Raw genomic sequence first — 17,535 nt, forward strand, 5'->3', positions numbered from 1 at the left:
ATTATGGTTCTAGGAAAATATTTAGTGTTAATATTTAGTTGAAAATTACATTATAATAATGTAATCAAATTAACTTTAGACATATGGTAAAAGTGGGTTAAGCTTTATGTAAAAGTTAGGGTTTAATTTAAAATCACATTTTAAGACACGTCGTTAAAATAGGCGGTGTTACGGATTTTGCAAAGAAACGCCACTAATGACGTTTGTAGACAAAGTCACATGCTCTAGTCAAGCTTGATCAGCTGACTCTGTCGCTTCTCCCTTCTGATGATTAGAATTACATTCTTCAATTGAACGAGCTCGGGCTGAATAATATTTTTTGATTATTCAGACCGTTTGGCGTCTATTGTAAACACAAACCTAAAGGTATCATATTGAGGAAGCCCTGCAAAATATCGTGGTTTGGGTGATTGAGTGATCATGAACGGGCACGCCATTCTCTACACTGGGGTCACTTTGGCCTTCTGGAGTACCATTCTCATTGTCGGTAAGACATCGTTTTATATTTCCTAGTTATGGTAACAAATCCTGGTTTTAAGTAAGCCATGAATTCATTATTTGATGAATATATTACTAGTCTGCATTAACTGATCGTAAATGTGTGTTGTGCTTGACAGATACCGTGCTGCTCACCAGCTAACGCGCTAGCCTACTGCTAGCTGCCTAACGTTTATTTAAGTGGATTCTACTGCTACTGAACATGCTAACTAGCCAACAACATCCAGCTGTCATATGTTAGTTGGCTAGATAGCTTTCTTGGAAATATTACAAGGTGTTGTTAATTCCGATAGTTTAACCTTTCAAAGTTGGGACTGCTGTCTGAAAACAGACTAGCGATTTGTAAGAATTAGACGACTGATCATTGTACACTCTCAAAGTTAACTATGTTACTTGCTAGCTAGCTGTTATAACATCACTGCAACCAGAGCAGATATGACCTACTACAGAAGCTGGCGACATTGTACTCACATCATGTTAAAACAGCAATTTGCGATTACACAACAAGGCTTAATTAATCATTTGTAGCAGCCTTGATTGTGCGATGTGTATATAATCTAGTTTACTAGCCAGCTACCAAATGTACTTGTTTGTTTCCATGATAAAATAGGAACAGAAACAGTTCAAGCTTATGTCGTGTGTCTGTGAGCCATCACATGTATCTTCTGATTCTTCAGTTCTCTGACAAATTTTTCTATAGCTCAACGGCTTGTACTGTTCTAAGCCGTACTCTAATGCACCCCACACACGCAGACAATTATGAAAATGTTTCCATAATTTTTATTCTGCATTGGTGGTGTTTTTCAGGTATCTGCTATACAATCTTCGATCTTGGATTTCGCTTTGATGTGGCATGGTAAATATGACACAGTCCCTTGTCTTTGATATGTTAGAGCATTAATATTAGTGGCTCATGTTCTCGGCCTGGTGCTGAATACTGGAATAATTTTAGCCAACTGTGTTATTAAGAAAAAAATGGCTTTGCTTAGTTCTTTATTTTCCTGGTGAAATATATTAGCTTGTCTCTTACAGGTTTTTGACAGAAACATCGCCCTTCATGTGGGCAAACCTTGGGATTGGCCTGGCCATCTCGCTGTCTGTTGTTGGAGCGGCTTGGTGTGTACTGTTTCCTCTACATTCATTTTGTTTCATGATGTGGAAAAAATGTGTTTAAGGAAATACAATGTGCTGCTTTTTTTGGTTTGCCCAACTGTTTTTTGTAATGAAATATAGGGAACTGCTGACGCTCCATTTCCATCTTTTAGTGTTGCTTCAGAAATGATTGTCCCTTATGAAGTTGGAATGGGGAAGTTAGACTTAAACAGTGAAATGGCAACTTGCCTTATCCATACCCTCTTCCCTTTTCCGTTATCTAAGAAACTAAATTATTCCTATTGTATGACCATAATATTATTGTGTGATTTTTGTGCTAATTCTTTCCAGGGGGATTTACATCACAGGTTCCAGCATCATAGGAGGCGGTGTAAAAGCACCTCGGATAAAAACTAAGAACTTGGTCAGGTAGGATATTAACAGGAGGTTATACCCATTGTCTTGCTTATGCCTATTTGTGGGTTGTTCACACACTATACATTTTCCCTAAAATGTCTTGTGTGTTTTTATTTAACTACATTTCCTGTTTGATAGTTGAGATTAGGGTATGTATTTTTCTGTTTAATTTATGTTATGTTTTTTTAACAAAATATCACCATTTGATGGTAAATAAGGGAATAATTTAAGGGAACTTGTGCTTGACTACACCTCTAGATCAGTGTTTCCCAGCTGGCAGTACCAGGGGTTATCTGGCCTGTCTGCTGGGGAACAAATACAATTTCCTAGGCTAAACACTAGAGGGGATACAAATTTAGTCTTACATTTGTTCACTTTCCAGGTGGCCTCCATAGTGCAATCTGTGGCTTCCACATCTGTGCTTTGTAATATACAATTAAGGGATTAGTCTAGGTGTTAAAGTAAACTGTAAAAACTTCAGCAACGAGTCCTGTTGTTAGTTTTTTTTGGAGAACCTATGACTTGTGTGAATGTGGAAAAAATGCTACATGTAAAAGGGTGGCAGGTTTCATTGGTGTCCCTGGTAGGTTTTATTGGTCAATGTTATTGCTATGTCAGTTTGTGATTCATGATGGAAATGAGACTTTAAATTATAAGTTAATGTCTCTCCCTATTAATAGGGATAGACATTAACTTATAGGGATTAATAGGCTCCTGTATGCACATGCTGCATTAAATAATTTTTCCCATGTACTGGGAGAATTGAATGTAGCAAATATGGTATTTTTGTGCCAACAAGTCCTCAAGCGTGCCAGTTGGACCGACCATAGCCTACCGTAGGACTACCAAACAGACTACCAGTCACCGAGCCACAGAACTACCAAACAGAGTTGTTGTCTGAGCTTTACAGCACTTTGTGCATCTGTGTGCAGACATTTGTGTGGGGACACTCTGCCCTCTCGGACCACAGTAAAGGACTGTTTGCAGCAACCAGTTCACTTTTGCTACTGTGAGCTACTGTTCACTTTTTGCTGAAATCAGTCTGAAAATCTGTTTTGCATGCATTGGGAACAAGGATTTGAAGTGCATTTATGTCGCTTTGATGGTCTTTGTGTCGTCTGTTCCCCAGACTCTAGCGCTCCTACTGTCCTCCCAGAAACAGGCTATTCCCGTTCCCATGTCAGAGGCCCACATTGGGTGATACAGACGTTTTCCTGGTCCTCAAGAAGACCAGTGTTCTAGACCTGTGTTTCCCTATTGTCTCCATCTGTACATTTAAGATGCTCACCGCTGTTTAGTCTGGCAGGGCAACATGCCAAACATTATATTCCCTGTTTGCCAGGGCCTACATCAGGGGGACTCATCTCTTGCTGGTTTTCTATTCTACCTCATTAATTACATCCACCAGGTGTCCCAAAATCTATGTCCCTGTTTAGAGGGTTGCATTGTAAAAAAGGAGTGGAAGTGGCTGAGGTCCAGAGTTGAGTTTGAGGGCCCTACATGGTCGACACGTATCTGTTAGTTAGAGTATTAACATAATGCCCAGCAACAATGTAAACTGTAGAAAGAGCGTATGTCACCAGAACAGCTCCAGATGTTTTCTTTCTCCTGCAGTGTCAGGTGATTATGGATCATTGCTGGCTGCAATTAGACACGTGTGCTGCTTTTTTATTATTAGTTTAGAGTATGTCTTGTTGGCCTTAGGCTATTTCCTGATCAACCATCAAATGAACATCTAGGGCTCACAACTTTGTCTCGGACAGTTGTTTTTTTTTGAATGGCCTGATTACTGTAATTTCCCGTTTTATAAACCGTGGCTTATACATGGATTTTAAAAACATTTCCAACCGCAGCGGTTGATACATGGGTGCATCTAATACACAGGTTTCCACCGACAAACGTTTTCACAGATGATTGCTTGAGGACATATGTGTCAAACTCATGTAGCAAATAAGATACAACTGGCGTTAAAGGGTTTATATTTTATTTTTCAACAAATACATTTTGGTAGCACCTAACGACAGATGTTTAATTGTAATCTACAATGTATGTACAAGTCATAATTCCCAGGGCAAATGTGGTTTATATGAGGTTAATACTCAGGTTTGTATATGCACAAAGCTCTAATTTTAATGGTGCTGATTATACACAGTGCAGGTTATTAACGGGGAATTACGGTCTAAAACCTAGTAAGCCTGCTAATGATGATGATGATGATGATAGAAATAAATTTGAACAAAGCTATAACGTATCTGCTTTACTTGACCAACATTTAAGCAGGATAAATTGAGGATGGATAATCTCTTTCAATCCAAAAAGCCAATAATATACATTCACATATGTTTCCTCATTATTTGAATCGGTAACTATCTGGTGTTTTAATTTGAAAACAACACTGTGTCTTGCCATTACATTTAGGATTTACAGTCACCTCTCTAAATGTAGATTAAAAGCATTCATTTTACATGTGCATCATGACAGTGTTACCTGCCTCATACCTTTACCTAGTCTTGTTTCCTAATGATGTGTTGCCGTCGCCCCACTGGACCTTGTTACTCCAATTAACAATTCCCAAGAGGTGGGCAAAATGTTCCATTAACACTGTAGAAATGCTTCCCAACATCAGTAATGGATCCTCCTTAAAGGCATGTACTTATTCTAATCTAATCACAATTTCCTTGACTCTGTCCCAGTCTGAAGGGGATCCTTTGTTTGGCGTGACCCTTAGGCTAATGGTAGGATCAACCAGGTACTCCATGTGGTGTCAGAATGCTAGCTAGGAACGACACACACCGACTGCTTAATTGGGACTTGTTCTGGGACTGTCCGGGGTGTTTTTGCAGGAGAACTGTCTCCAAATTAGGATCCATACGTTTCAAGTTTTAATTGTCACAGGAACGAGATCCAAAAGGCATGTACCATTCATTAACGTGTTTGCTTGCCAGTTCCCTCAGAACATTGCCACGAATATTGATGAGTTTGAGTTGAAAAACGAATTGGAAACTAGAAAATTAAAAGGTATGTACACTGTGTGGTAGGGGTACAACATAGCGTGAATTATCGCAAAAATAGATGTGTGCCCTCTATGTAACTAAGGTGTAGTCGAGGCAAATTTAAAGGATCATTATTGATATCTGATACACACAGGTCTACTACAACTGTTATTTGTTAAAATCAATTAAATGCCCATTCATTAATAATGGGTTAAGTCCCACCCACTTTTCCTGACCTTTGTTTCACACAGGGACAAAAGCTGTCACACTGCTGGAGGTGTGGTATTTATTTATTTATTAAACAATTGTCAACATTCTTTTTCTGATAAATGTGAGGTTTCTCCCACTCTGTTTAACCCATGTACTCCAGCAATATCTTTTGTACTTCCTCATTACAAAAGAACCCTCCCATTGCAATACTGGCCATATACTTCCTTGTTTTTCAATCACAGACTTGTCACACCAACTGAACATTGGTTTTGATACATTTACCCCATTAACTAAGCTACGTTTTTATTAATCACCATGTTATCCATTTTATCTTTCTTGTTATGAATGAATGGGTGTCACATCAACTACCCAGTTGCATTAAATGTTTCTTTGATTTAAACTTATAAACAAAAAAGCTGTTGATGTGTTGAAGTTGAAGCCGTTCTCGCAGCTCGCGGCGGTCTAATGTCCTATTATAGGGGAGTAACCTCAAATGTCAAAATGTTTCCCATATCCCCTCTGACTCATTGTTGGTCTGTCTGTCAAAGTGTGCACACCTCTCACTCAGTGGGGCGAACTAGCGTGAGAGAGATGTCACTGAGTTATTCAGACCCTCACAGCTGCGCTAGATAACATTTTGCGGAACAACCAAAGTCTACAATGACACTTTTTTTTTCTCTGACATAGTCGCAGTGCTTGATTTTAAAAGCCTCGTCAGTTGGCTTTTAAATCTGGGTCACAGGTTCATGATTGTACCTTTTTCTTAGCTCTCTCCCAAGCAAGAAGGAAAACAAAACCACCTGATCCCACCTCCCACTTTTAGCTTTCATTTCTGTTGGACCTCGTTTCACATGTCAGTAAACAAAGTCCAAGTTCCTTATTGGCTTGCCCTACACACATCACACGGGGGACCTCCAAATAGCCTATATCAGACTTTACCAGATCCCCAACACAATGGACCTTTGACATTGCGGTGTCCAAATTGCTGTGAAATATCTTTTAAATGTAAAGCAATCATTCTAAAACACTAGTGGGAAGGAGGAATGGACTGCTAGTACCTAGCTTCCACATGGGGAATGCATTATCCACAGTGCTCACTTAAATACTCTTGTCAAACTCTTTCTTCTGTCCACAGCATCATCTTCTGTGAGGCTGTTGCCATCTATGGCATCATCATGGCAATTGTTATAAGTAACATGGCAGAGGTAAGTAGGACAGAAGCTTCATCTCTCGGGGACTATCAGGGCTTATTGATCAACATGTTATACTGTAATAGGCCGCAGTATAAATGGCGTTTCAGACCCAGTTTGTCTTAATGCCCCATCTTTGCTTTGTAGAACTTTAGTGGCACTACTCCGGAGACCATTGGAGCCAGGAACTACCAAGCAGGTAAGGAACTAATGCACAGCATTGAGTGAAATGACAGCAGTATAATGAACTTGCACCAGGAGGCACCTTTAATAATTTACTTCAAAACCAGATGAAAGGAAACTTTGCTCTTGTGATTATCTTCTCCCCTGACAGGCTACTCCATGTTTGGCGCTGGTCTTACAGTGGGCTTCTCTAACCTCTTCTGTGGAATCTGTGTCGGCATTGTCGGGAGTGGGGCCGCCCTGGCTGATGCCCAGAATGGTAGCCTGTTTGTCAAAATCCTTATTGTGGAAATCTTCGGCAGTGCTATTGGGCTATTTGGAGTGATTGTTGCCATCTTGCAGGTAACTTTTTTTTTTCCGTTATTTTGATGTGGTTCTTTACTCTAGATTGATTGTGTAGCATACTAATTTTGGCGTATCCATGAGTTAGTAGCACAGATTTTATCATTTTTGTGCTAATTGTGTGATTAAATGTTTTTTCCTTGTAGACGTCGAAAGTAAAAATGGGCGACTAGAAGATTATTTCCGCGAACGATTTAAGATCAGGATGACAAGATCAATGGAAGACATTACTGGAGAATTAGCTGGATGTGTAAATACATAGTAAATTATTTAAATGTATTTCTTTTTGTCTGTAATTGTTTTTAACCACCATTTGCTGAAGAGTGACACATTTGCACCATTTTGTCTTAAAGGAATGCAGCCAAATTGTTAGATTAACCTGCAGGTGTTTAAGACAATGTCCTATCCCTTTCGAATATAATTAATGTACCTATTACAGTAGTGGCACGTTTAATTAATCTTTAGCAGACCCTGTGGCTTTTCACAGAATTGTTCCTGTTTTAAATCTATCACAATCTAGATGGCCTTCAGACGTTTAGGGACATAATCAGTAAGCATTAGTCAGGAGATTTTATCAAACAGTACTGTTAACATGTGTACAGTAGAAAATGTTATCAATGATGAAATAATGGAATGGCACTTGTGTAATAAGATCTACGGTAGGCAAGTATGATTTCTCTGGCGGTGAACATGTTTTGAATGTGCTTGCTTTACTGTAAAGAGCTCTTTTCATTATGGGGAGGTAAGCAATTTCAACAAAGATTTGATTTGTATTGAATGCCTGTGAAAATGTTTGAAGTATTGATCTGTTTGTATGGCAACGTCATAAGGTATAACAATGCTAATGATTCTGTTTGTGACCAATTTGACCCATGTTTTTCATTAATTTCAGTTATATATTTTTTGATGGCCGGCATAAGGAACTAGTACTTCAGAAACACTGTAAATGAATAAAAATGTAAGGATACAAAAATGATCTAAAGAAGATATTACACAAATTATTATTGTTGTTGGTCATTTGACATTGGTCGGCTGTCAGCATTTATCAGTTTTTTGTTAATGTATGAATAACATTTTGGTTGACAAACTTCAGTTGGGATTGGTTAAAAATGAGAATAGTAAATTGTGTGTGTGTGTGTGTATAAAGGGTACATGTCTGTTTCTTTGTGAAGCATGGGTGTTGCTGTATACAATAGTATGTTTTATTTTGTCTGTTTTATTTTATGCAAGTGGTCTTTCTCCACGGTGAGTGAACTGTGGATGACATAGTGGTATATCGGATTTTAGGTGATCATCTGTTGTCTGTTATCTCCTCAGGCCTGTGAACACCTGTAAATGTGTGGAGAATTTGAATTTTTCCTACAGAACTATCCTTTCCTTGTTTTTTTTTGTTTTTTTGCTTTCTTTCTGTTTTTTGGGGACTTAGAGCTTGAATGATCTGTTAGGCTGACATTTACTCTAATGGAGCGATGGTACTTGAGCAGAACATCCATAACTTCCTCAAAACAGTTAGCCTTTTTCTTTGTGTTTTTATGTATTTTTTTTTTTTTTATCTAATGAATTAGCTGTGAAACTGTTGTCCCTCAGTTTTACAGATGAAAGTATATTTAGTTTGACCCCTTTGAAAGTTAACCGTCTCTCAACTGTCATCAACTCGCATCCATTTTAATACAACCCCCCTTTTCCAAAATGGCACCATACATCCTCTGTAGTTCACTGACTTGAAACTGTTAGGAAAGTGTGTACAATTTCAATCCATTTAACATATGGAGAGATTCAACTGGGCGTTCCCTCTTTCTTACCAACAGTTAATTTACTGAATATGTAATTTAATGTGAATGTTTGACTGTATGACAGAAGTCCCAAAAGCAACATTTGGAATAGTATTTTGAGTGATTTTCATACTTTGATTCAACTCTGTTCGCTGATTACTTTTGAACATTCCTAAATGGACCATTGGTGTAATACAGGAGTGGTCCACCTGGTCTCAGCTTCTGCTTCGAAGGGGTTCCTTGAATGGTAACATCTGGCCATTTGGTATTTCTGCAGTCTGTTTAAAATTACTATTATTGTACATGGCCAATGTTGACGACTTCTATTGTGGAGGTGAGGCCTTCCTCGTATAAAGGAGGATTTCTAGACCATGCCTCTGACTTCAGTGACTGTAAAATATGTTGATGTGGTGAATCCATTGTTTTGACGTGTTAAAGTGGGTCCTCTTGACTTCATAATTGTCCTTGAAAGAATAAAATATTCCAACCTGACTGTTTGGTGAAATGAATTTTGTTTTATACAGCCCTGTTTGCATCTGCTGTGGTTACTGAGTTGTACAGATACCCAGAAGAACAAACAATGTAGAAAGCACAGTGGCCTCAATAAAACGTCCTAGAAGTAAGAAATGTAGAGTGCAACCGAGTTCTAAAATGTTATAGTTTGAAGTTATTTATTCGTATGTGTTATTGTGGTCCTGTCTGCTGGGTCGTTGTAGTTTTAGCATTAAGAGAAACTGCTCGTCTACTTCTTTTTCACTAGATGGCGTTAGATAATAAAACATTGTCATTTTTAATGAGGAACTACAACACATTTTTCCGCTCTGCTTTTTTGAATAATTGCATTACTAAAGTAGGGGCATTTATTGCTATTTGCTTACACACCTCAAATTGTGCCTGCCAAAATTTAAGACACCTTAGAAGTATTGTCCATCTCGAATGAGAAGTGCCACGATGGGACGTACCTTCGATGATAAGCTCCCTCTTGTGGCAAAATACGCGGGTGTTTGAACCGTCTGGGACTCCGTACTAAAGAGAGCGACAGGAACCTGCAGCCTCCTTTTTAGTCTTCATATCTACACCAAAACATAACGGACAGACGGAATTATGAAGACAGACGATTTACTACCATTTATTTGTGATACTGCCCTCCGCAAATAAAATTAAATGAGGCATTCGTGCCTGAAATGTTTGTTATTTGGCAAAACGTTTTTATCAGTGGCTGCACGAAAAATAAAATGACGCGATTTTATCATCAAAAAGAAATAAAACGCGCTCTCTATTATGTGGATATTATGTGAAAATTAACGCCAGACTGCATGTTTTTGCGCGAGCTTTTTGATATTTTAGTTTTCTAAAAATGAAATGTACCGATTTTATATAAAAGCTTGCTGCAACAAAGAACATGCATTCATAGGAGAGGATTGCTTGCTACCTCAAGGTAAGAATTTCTTCTATTTCAGTTGTTCAATATTGCGTTCTTTTGTTTGCAATATATGTGATTATTTACCCCCCCCATTTAGATTATTCTTTATTGTCGTATAGGCTAAATATGCAGGTATGTATACGTAGATGTTTAACGGAGGTTATTGGTGTTTAATTAAACAATTTGATTTGTTGTCATGCACATTTTGCTGAAGCATCCTTAGACCCGCCATTCTACATGCATTTGCAACGTACCCCCCGCTCACCCAAAAGATCCACACGTTCGACATCACTATTCCAACAACCGAACAGCAATTTAATCATCTATCAGAGCAGCAGATTCTCTCGCGCTGCATATCTGCTTATATGTTGTCAAGACGCTCAGATGATTATTTTCTATCTAATCACTCATTCACAAAGTAGGGAATTATTCATATTTTATTTTTGGTTCAGGCAATGCTCAACATGAACACGTTGCCTCCATACAAATACAGGTAGGCTAATTATTTATAGAACAATGCTGATAAGGTCGTTTTTCTGCTTTGATGGGACGGGCAGAACGTAGAGGCATTTTCTCAAGTGAAGTCTCGTTTGTTCATGTCGTCCGGATGTCGTTTACTGACAAGAAGTCAGTGACAACAGGGTCGTTAACTTTTTAGAGTTCTTGTGAGGCTTACAATAACAATATAGAAATATGCGTTGCAAAGTTGGGCTAGGCTTGTTTGTGTTAACCATGCATTTCCATCACGATCACAAACAAATGAAAAACTAATCACGAATCATGTTGAGCACTCTGCCTGATTTTGGTTAATTCACAATAGCGATAGTCTGTGCTGCCAACACACCGTTATTGATTATTCTGGACGAGTTCTCTTTGGCTCACAAATCATATTTAATTCATTAGTTTGCTGCTGGGCAACACCACCAAGTTGTTTACATGAGATACTCATGAACCTAATCAATCTGATGCCAACGGTCCACCGTGACACGATGTCAGATCAAATGAGGTGACTGTGCTTAACTCTTCTATTCACTGTTTATTTTTATCCAGCTACAGTTCCAAAAATCTTCACAGAATTTGGTTCAGTGTTTGATTGACCCATAGAATACTTAAGGAGGCAGTTTAAAATGAATTCATTTTCATTTCATTGTGGAGAATAACCCTGTGCTTTATTGTTCCTAGGATGTCTGCAGTTGAAATGATTGTTCCGGGCAGTTTAATAGTGAAGGAGCATTCTTTTATTTGAATGTTGAGATTTGTTGTCATGGGAACAGCGGACCTAAGCAACAAAGGTGGCAGTGAGAGTAGTCTACTGCTTGGTTTTATGCATCTACTGGCTATTTTGTTATTCAGAGCTGTTCAAATTGGGAGTTTCATTTAAAATCTCGAAGGATGTGTCCTTGCATGCATTGATTAATCTACAGTCTGAGAGCTAGAGGAACACTTTTTTAAACTGAGGTCTCCAACTCTGGGCCGGACCCACTTGTGGGTTGCGGATGAGGGTCGGTTGTGGATTATTTATATACATTAGAAAAACAGCTGTGTGAATGAAAATGGCATTGCACTGTATTTTTTCAGTATTGTTATTCAAATATTTGTTATTATTATAAAACAGAAATCCAGTTAGGTCACTGCCTCATAGTACTGCTGGGTCATTGTGGCCAGAAGTCTGAATCCTGTTTGCGGCATATTGAAAGTGCCTGGAAGCCTTGTATAGTGCAGCGTAAATCGGCTAAGCACTGATGGACGATGATAAACAGGGGCACCTGCAAGCTCAATTGTTGTTATTGGCTGAGGTGTGGGTGCTGGCGTAGGACTATACTTCCTGGTCGAACGAGCAATGTGAAAAGCAGAATGGCTTTGGCGAGATGGGCATCATTGGACAAACTCTGCTGGGGAGTTGTTGGGACGAGGCGTATCCCTAACTGGGATTTGGAAATCACACATGAAAAAGCAATATTTTATTAACATGTTCCTGCAGTGATCTAAATAACACAGTGTTTTTCTGTACCCTGGAGTGACTTAATAGTCTATGAGTAAAGTATTAAAGAGTATCAGTGTCAGTGTCCCTGAAAGAGAGTTTCTGCTAAGTTACTTAAATGTAAATGCGAACATATGCATTTTCTGGGGTCAGTCCGGTGAAAGGAGAAAAAACAAATCTTGTCACCCAGTTTTTCATGTTATCATTACTGCCCAGTGTAAATACTGCAACATGCGACCCGCTGCTCTTTCACCAGGCCTTTTGTCTTTCCCCACTGTTTTCATCAAATAAAGCATGCATTGTCTTTAGAGAGTTTACAAATCTTCACTTTCTCCACTTTGTTGTGTAATAGACTTCCTTTACCATTATTTAAATATATTTATTTTCCAATCGACCTACACACAATACACCATAATGACGAACTGAAAGCTATTTCAGAAATGTGTTTCAATTTATTGAAAATAAAAACGGAAATATCACATGTACTTAAGTATTCACATCCTTTGTCACGCCTCTCCAAATTGATCTCAGATGCATGCTGTGTCCTTTGGTCATCCTTGACTTGTCTCTAGAACTTGATTGGAGTCCATTTGTGGCAAATTCAATTGATTGAATGGCACACACCTGATTATATCTGGTACAACTCTTAAGAGTGTCCTGAATGAAAGACATGCCACCTAAAGGACTATGAAAGTATGTGGAAAAAGATTATCTGATCTTCAAAATCAAACATATGCATGAATGCCAAACACTATGTCTGGTCGAAGCAAGGTACTGCTCATCATCTGGCTAATATCATCCATATGGTGAAGCATGGTGGTGGGAGCATCATGCTAGGGGGATGTTTCTAAGCGGCAGGGACTGGGAGACTGGTCAGGATTGAGGGAAGGATGAGCAAAGCAAAATTCAGAGAGGTCCTTCAAGAAAACCTGATCCAGAGCACACAAGACCTCAGACTGGCAGCGAAGATTCATGTTTCTGCACAGCACCAAACTAAAGCACGCAGCCAAGAAAACACTGGAGTGGCTTTGGGACAAGTATATGAGTGTACTTGAGTGTCCCTGCCACAGTCTGGACATGAACCCAATTGAACATCTGTGGGGACACTTGAAAATCAACACTCCCCATCCAATCTAACAGAGCTTGAGAGAATCTACCCAAGAAGACTCAAAGCTGTGATCGCTGCTAAATGCATTTCTGCAAAGTACTAAATAAAGGTTTGTTATCTTATGTGAGATATGTAGATCTTTTATTTTCAATAACTTGTTATACATTTCGAAAAACAAGTTTTCTCTTTGTCATTATGGGGTTGTGTGTAGAAGGCAAAGAATTGCATTAAATTATAAATAAAGTCTAACACAAAAAAGTGGAGAGAAAGTGAAGGGGTCGGTATTCTTACTGGAGGTGATGTAAAAATGCCCAGATTTAAATTTCTAATCTGTTTCCCTGGTTTTTTATTCATTTTAAATAATATTGAGTTTTTTTAAACAACTCAAACATACATTGGGGCAAAAAAGTATTTAGACAGCCACCAATTGTGCAAGTTCTCCCACTTAAAAAGATGAGAGAGGCCTGCAATTTTCCCTCCAAAGATTTTCTATGGGGTTGAGAACTGGTGACTGGCTAGGCCACTCCAGGACCTTGAAATGCTTCTTACAAAGCCACTCCTTCATTGCCCGGGCGGTGTGTTTGGGATCATTGTCATGCTGAAAGACCCAGCCACGTTTCATCTTCAATGCCCTTGCTGATGGAAGGAGGTTTTCACTCAAAATCTCACGATACATGGCCCCATTCATTCTTTCCTTTAAACGGATCAGTCGTCCTGGTCCCTTTGCAGAAAAACAGCCCCAAAGCATGATGTTTCCACCCCCATGCTTCACAGTAGGTATGGTGTTCTTTGGATGCAACTCAGCATTCTTTCTCCTCCAAACACGACGAGTTGAGTTTTTATCAAAAAGTTCTATTTTGGTTTCATCTGACCATATGACATTCTCCCAATCCTCTTCTGGACCATCCAAATGCTCTCTAGCAAACCTCAGATGGGCCTGGACATGTACTGGCTTAAGCAGGGGGACACGTCTGGCACTGCAGGAGTTGAGTCCCTGGTGGCGTAATGTGTTACTGATGGTAGCCTTTGTTACTTTGGTCCCAGCTCTCTGCAGGACATTCACTAGGTCCTCCTGTGTGGTTCTGGGATTTTTGCTCACCGTTCTTGTGATAATTTTGACCCCATGGGGTGAGATCTTGAGTGGAGCCCCGGACCGAGGGAGATTATCAGTGGCCTTGTATGTCTTCCATTTTCTTATAATTGCTCCCACAGTTGATTTCTTCACACCATGCAGCTTACCTATTGCAGATTCAGTCTTCCCAGCCTGGTGCAGGTCTACAATTTTGTTTCTGGTGTCCTTTGACAGCTCTTTGGTCTTGGGCTTAGTGGAGTTTGGAGTGTGACTGTTTGAGGTTGTGGACAGGTGTCTTTTATACTGATAACAAGTTCAAACAGGTGCCATTAATACAGAAAAATTGTTTGAACATAATTACAATGACCTAAAAGGAAAATATGTTCACTCGTACGTTACTCTAGGTCATATTTCTTAGAGATTTGTCAGCACTGAGCAGTTACTTTAAAGAAACCCTTTAAATTTGTCATAAAAACTGAAAAAATTATGAGACCACTGCACATTTTTCTTTCCTTTCCGAAGCGTTCAATTTGTAGTGGTCTCTTAATTTTAACCCTTCTGTTTTTCCCGGAGCTGTATCCTCATAAGTATTTTACCGGTTTTTCGTTGGTTGTTGAACCAAAAACTGAGAATCATTGACCGATATTGACCAAAATGTCCCTTCCCTTAAGAAGAATCCCTGCCCCAACAAAGCTTTCCTTCCACCCATGCACTTTATTTATTGTTTGGCTGCGGAGCCAAATAAGCAGCTGGATTTGAGGAAGCAGAAAGAGGCATGGAAAGGCAAGCCTATATTTGACATTGGAGACATAGCGCTTAGCAACTCTGAAGCATGGCCGCAGCTGCCTTTTGTGTGATTTGCAATAGTCTAGGCGGAGCTACATCCTGTGAAGATTGCAATCTTAAAAAAAGATGGAAGAATATGCTTAACATTTCTGTATAAGCATGTCATAATCAGTGTGGTACTGAGTGGAGCGCACAGAAACGAGCACAGTGGTAATTTAATTCCCGCTAGCAGAGATCAGCTGCATCCTACTGTCGTCCACCCTGTCATTGTAGATTAATGTAATCTTGTCCCTTCAGCAGCAATATCTACTATTGTACTGTACTGTAGTATAATGCCAAACTTGATAGGCAAACATTAACGGCAGAACATAATTGGAAAATTGTAGTACAATGGCAAAGCGTGAATCGTGTGAATTGTACATTGTCACAGTTTATATAAATGTTTGGTAACATATCTGCATCAGAAATCCTTGTAAAACAATCATAGACCTTCCGTGACAATTGGAGCGGCTATCTGATTTTCATTTGTCGAAATGTGAAACATACAGTGCCTCTGACAAGGGTCAGTAGACTGCACTGTGCTCCACAAAGCTGATGATAATCAGGCATGAGTGTGAAGTCTGATATCTGGGATCCTGTCCAGTCGTCCAGCTATGAGAACGCGTCCGTTTGGGATGTTACACAACACGCATTATCAACACTTCTTTCCTTTCTCCATTTTCCACTCTTCGATAATCTCCGTCGACGTGAGGATGCAAGCAGAAAAAAAAAACATGATTAGGGTTTCAGGAGTTCGCTGGTGAAGCCCTATTGTATTTGTTCTGGTTTATTATTTTTCAGATGTTTTTTTTTTCTAAATCAGTGTATTGGTGTTAGCCATTATGGGCAAGAAGACAATCAGTTAGACCTACTAATAGCATCTGTGCATCCTTAACCCATAACAACGCTGCCAGAATCCACACAATCGAGAATACAGTACACACAGTCAATTCATGAAACATTTCTAGTTTCCACAGTACGGGCCGTTTGTTTACATCTTCCATACTGTATGCCTGACTCCTCGCGGTGGAAGGGGCGGAGAGGAGTATGTGTGCCAGTCTGAGGGTGAGGGCTGTTCCTTCCCCAGAGTGGTTGGCGTGGACGTAATGAGATTGCGGGCAAGAGGGCAGTGACACGTAGTTTGCCCTCCACCGCCGTACTGTCTCTGTAGATCTAGTCTTTAGTCTGAGTCATTTGACAAGCGACACCTTTGACCCGTGTAGGACTCCCTGGGACTGAAAAACGCCTTGAGCCAACCGTGTAATATTCAATTTTACACCAACCCATGCCAATAGAAGCATTAGCCTTCATTAGATGGCCTGGAATATGTATGGTTTTAGTGTGATCAGTCCCTGGGCCAGGTGTTTGCTGTTTGATTTTTCATGCCCGTGTGAGCGCTGAATGTACGACACGGTCGGGGTATTAGTGCATGGAAACTTTATTCATTAGATTTAAATGCCCTATTTGCATTGTGAGAACGTTCGCCACCTTTTCCTGGTGGTAATTCCTTTCGCATGGTGTCATTCGTTTCCGACATGAAGTTTGTTAAGAGATATACATACAGAGGTAAACAGGAGCATGTGGTCAGTGCACATTCCGCTCAGCGCTAGTCATTGGCATGTAAGATCCAGTGTTGGTTTGTTGTCAAACTAATTTAGGTGACCCAGATCTCCTCGGCAGCGAGTGTGTTTTGTTGCCAAAACAGAATACATCCGTACGCGGGCGGCAGCGGCTGGGTTATCAGGGGAGTCGGATCGCTGCAAATTATCACTGGATAACCAGGGCTATGTTTAGGCATGACTCCTTAACACAAATTGAATGAGAAGCTTGTAGAAATTGTAGTATGTGGAAAGTGCCTTTCGGAGAGGGTGGACACGATTACTTTCCCAATTACTCTGCATTAGGCTAATTAATACAATAGATTACAGCAATTACTATCTTTACTAGGCTACGAACATGATAATAAGTCCTCAATGTCACACGACACACATTCCATGCTCCCTCTTTCACAGCACTGATCATGTAAGAGAAATGACCTTACGGGAAAATTCTGCAAGGAAAACAGGACATAACGATAGTATCAGAATATGCGAATCATTGTACTTCCTCCCCTCACTGAGCATATCGGTTAACAGTGAATAATGCCCTTCAACCACACATGCACTTGTCTCTGTTGTATATAAGGCACACCACTACAACTTTTTGCGATTACACTAATTTCGGCATTTGATAAAACATACTAGCACTGCATGTTTCGATGCTAGTGAGGTGTCAAGCTAAAGAGATGTTTTAAGATGAACTTGCCCATAGCAAGGAGCCCGTGCTTGTTACATTGCCAGTGCTTGACATACTCAAAGGCTACACTTTTTGCCCAATGTTATCAAGTGTACCATGTCTAATGCATATTTGATGAGGCCATGAGGGTTGGG

At 39.7% G+C, this 17,535-nt stretch overlaps 2 protein-coding genes across 2 annotated transcripts in view; both read left to right on the forward strand.

The window, feature by feature from the left end:
- Nucleotides 1–202: 202 nt before the first annotated feature.
- On the forward strand, nucleotides 203–9,189 carry atp6v0b (ATPase H+ transporting V0 subunit b). The gene is made up of 8 exons (XM_010891345.3): nucleotides 203–487; nucleotides 1,306–1,354; nucleotides 1,531–1,614; nucleotides 1,942–2,019; nucleotides 6,346–6,415; nucleotides 6,548–6,599; nucleotides 6,735–6,925; nucleotides 7,072–9,189. The coding sequence occupies exons 1-8, from the start codon at nucleotides 421–423 to the stop codon at nucleotides 7,096–7,098; spliced, it is 618 nt and encodes a 205-aa protein (XP_010889647.1). The 5' UTR covers nucleotides 203–420; the 3' UTR covers nucleotides 7,099–9,189.
- A 543-nt stretch (nucleotides 9,190–9,732) lies between these two features.
- The window catches only part of b4galt2 (UDP-Gal:betaGlcNAc beta 1,4- galactosyltransferase, polypeptide 2), an 87,819-nt gene continuing 80,016 nt past the window's right edge, over nucleotides 9,733–17,535 (forward strand). The window contains exon 1 of the mRNA XM_010891346.4: nucleotides 9,733–10,135. Within this exon, the coding sequence (XP_010889648.1) occupies nucleotides 10,060–10,135 (76 nt within the window). The 5' untranslated portion in view covers nucleotides 9,733–10,059. The remainder of the gene's footprint in view (nucleotides 10,136–17,535) is intronic.

The sequence above is a fragment of the Esox lucius genome, chromosome 3 (assembly GCF_011004845.1).
Source record: "Esox lucius isolate fEsoLuc1 chromosome 3, fEsoLuc1.pri, whole genome shotgun sequence".
NCBI lineage: Eukaryota > Metazoa > Chordata > Actinopteri > Esociformes > Esocidae > Esox > Esox lucius.

What these genes read in the sequence shown, in the direction of transcription:
- atp6v0b (XM_010891345.3), top strand. Translation starts at nt 421, where the DNA reads ATGAACGGGCACGCCATTCTCTACACTGGGGTCACTTTGGCCTTCTGG. An exon ending in TTATAAGTAACATGGCAGAG is followed by an intron (nt 6,416 to 6,547) that starts GTAAGTAGGACA and finishes TTTGCTTTGTAG; the next exon opens with AACTTTAGTGGCACTACTCC. An exon ending in AGCCAGGAACTACCAAGCAG is followed by an intron (nt 6,600 to 6,734) that starts GTAAGGAACTAA and finishes CTCCCCTGACAG; the next exon opens with GCTACTCCATGTTTGGCGCT.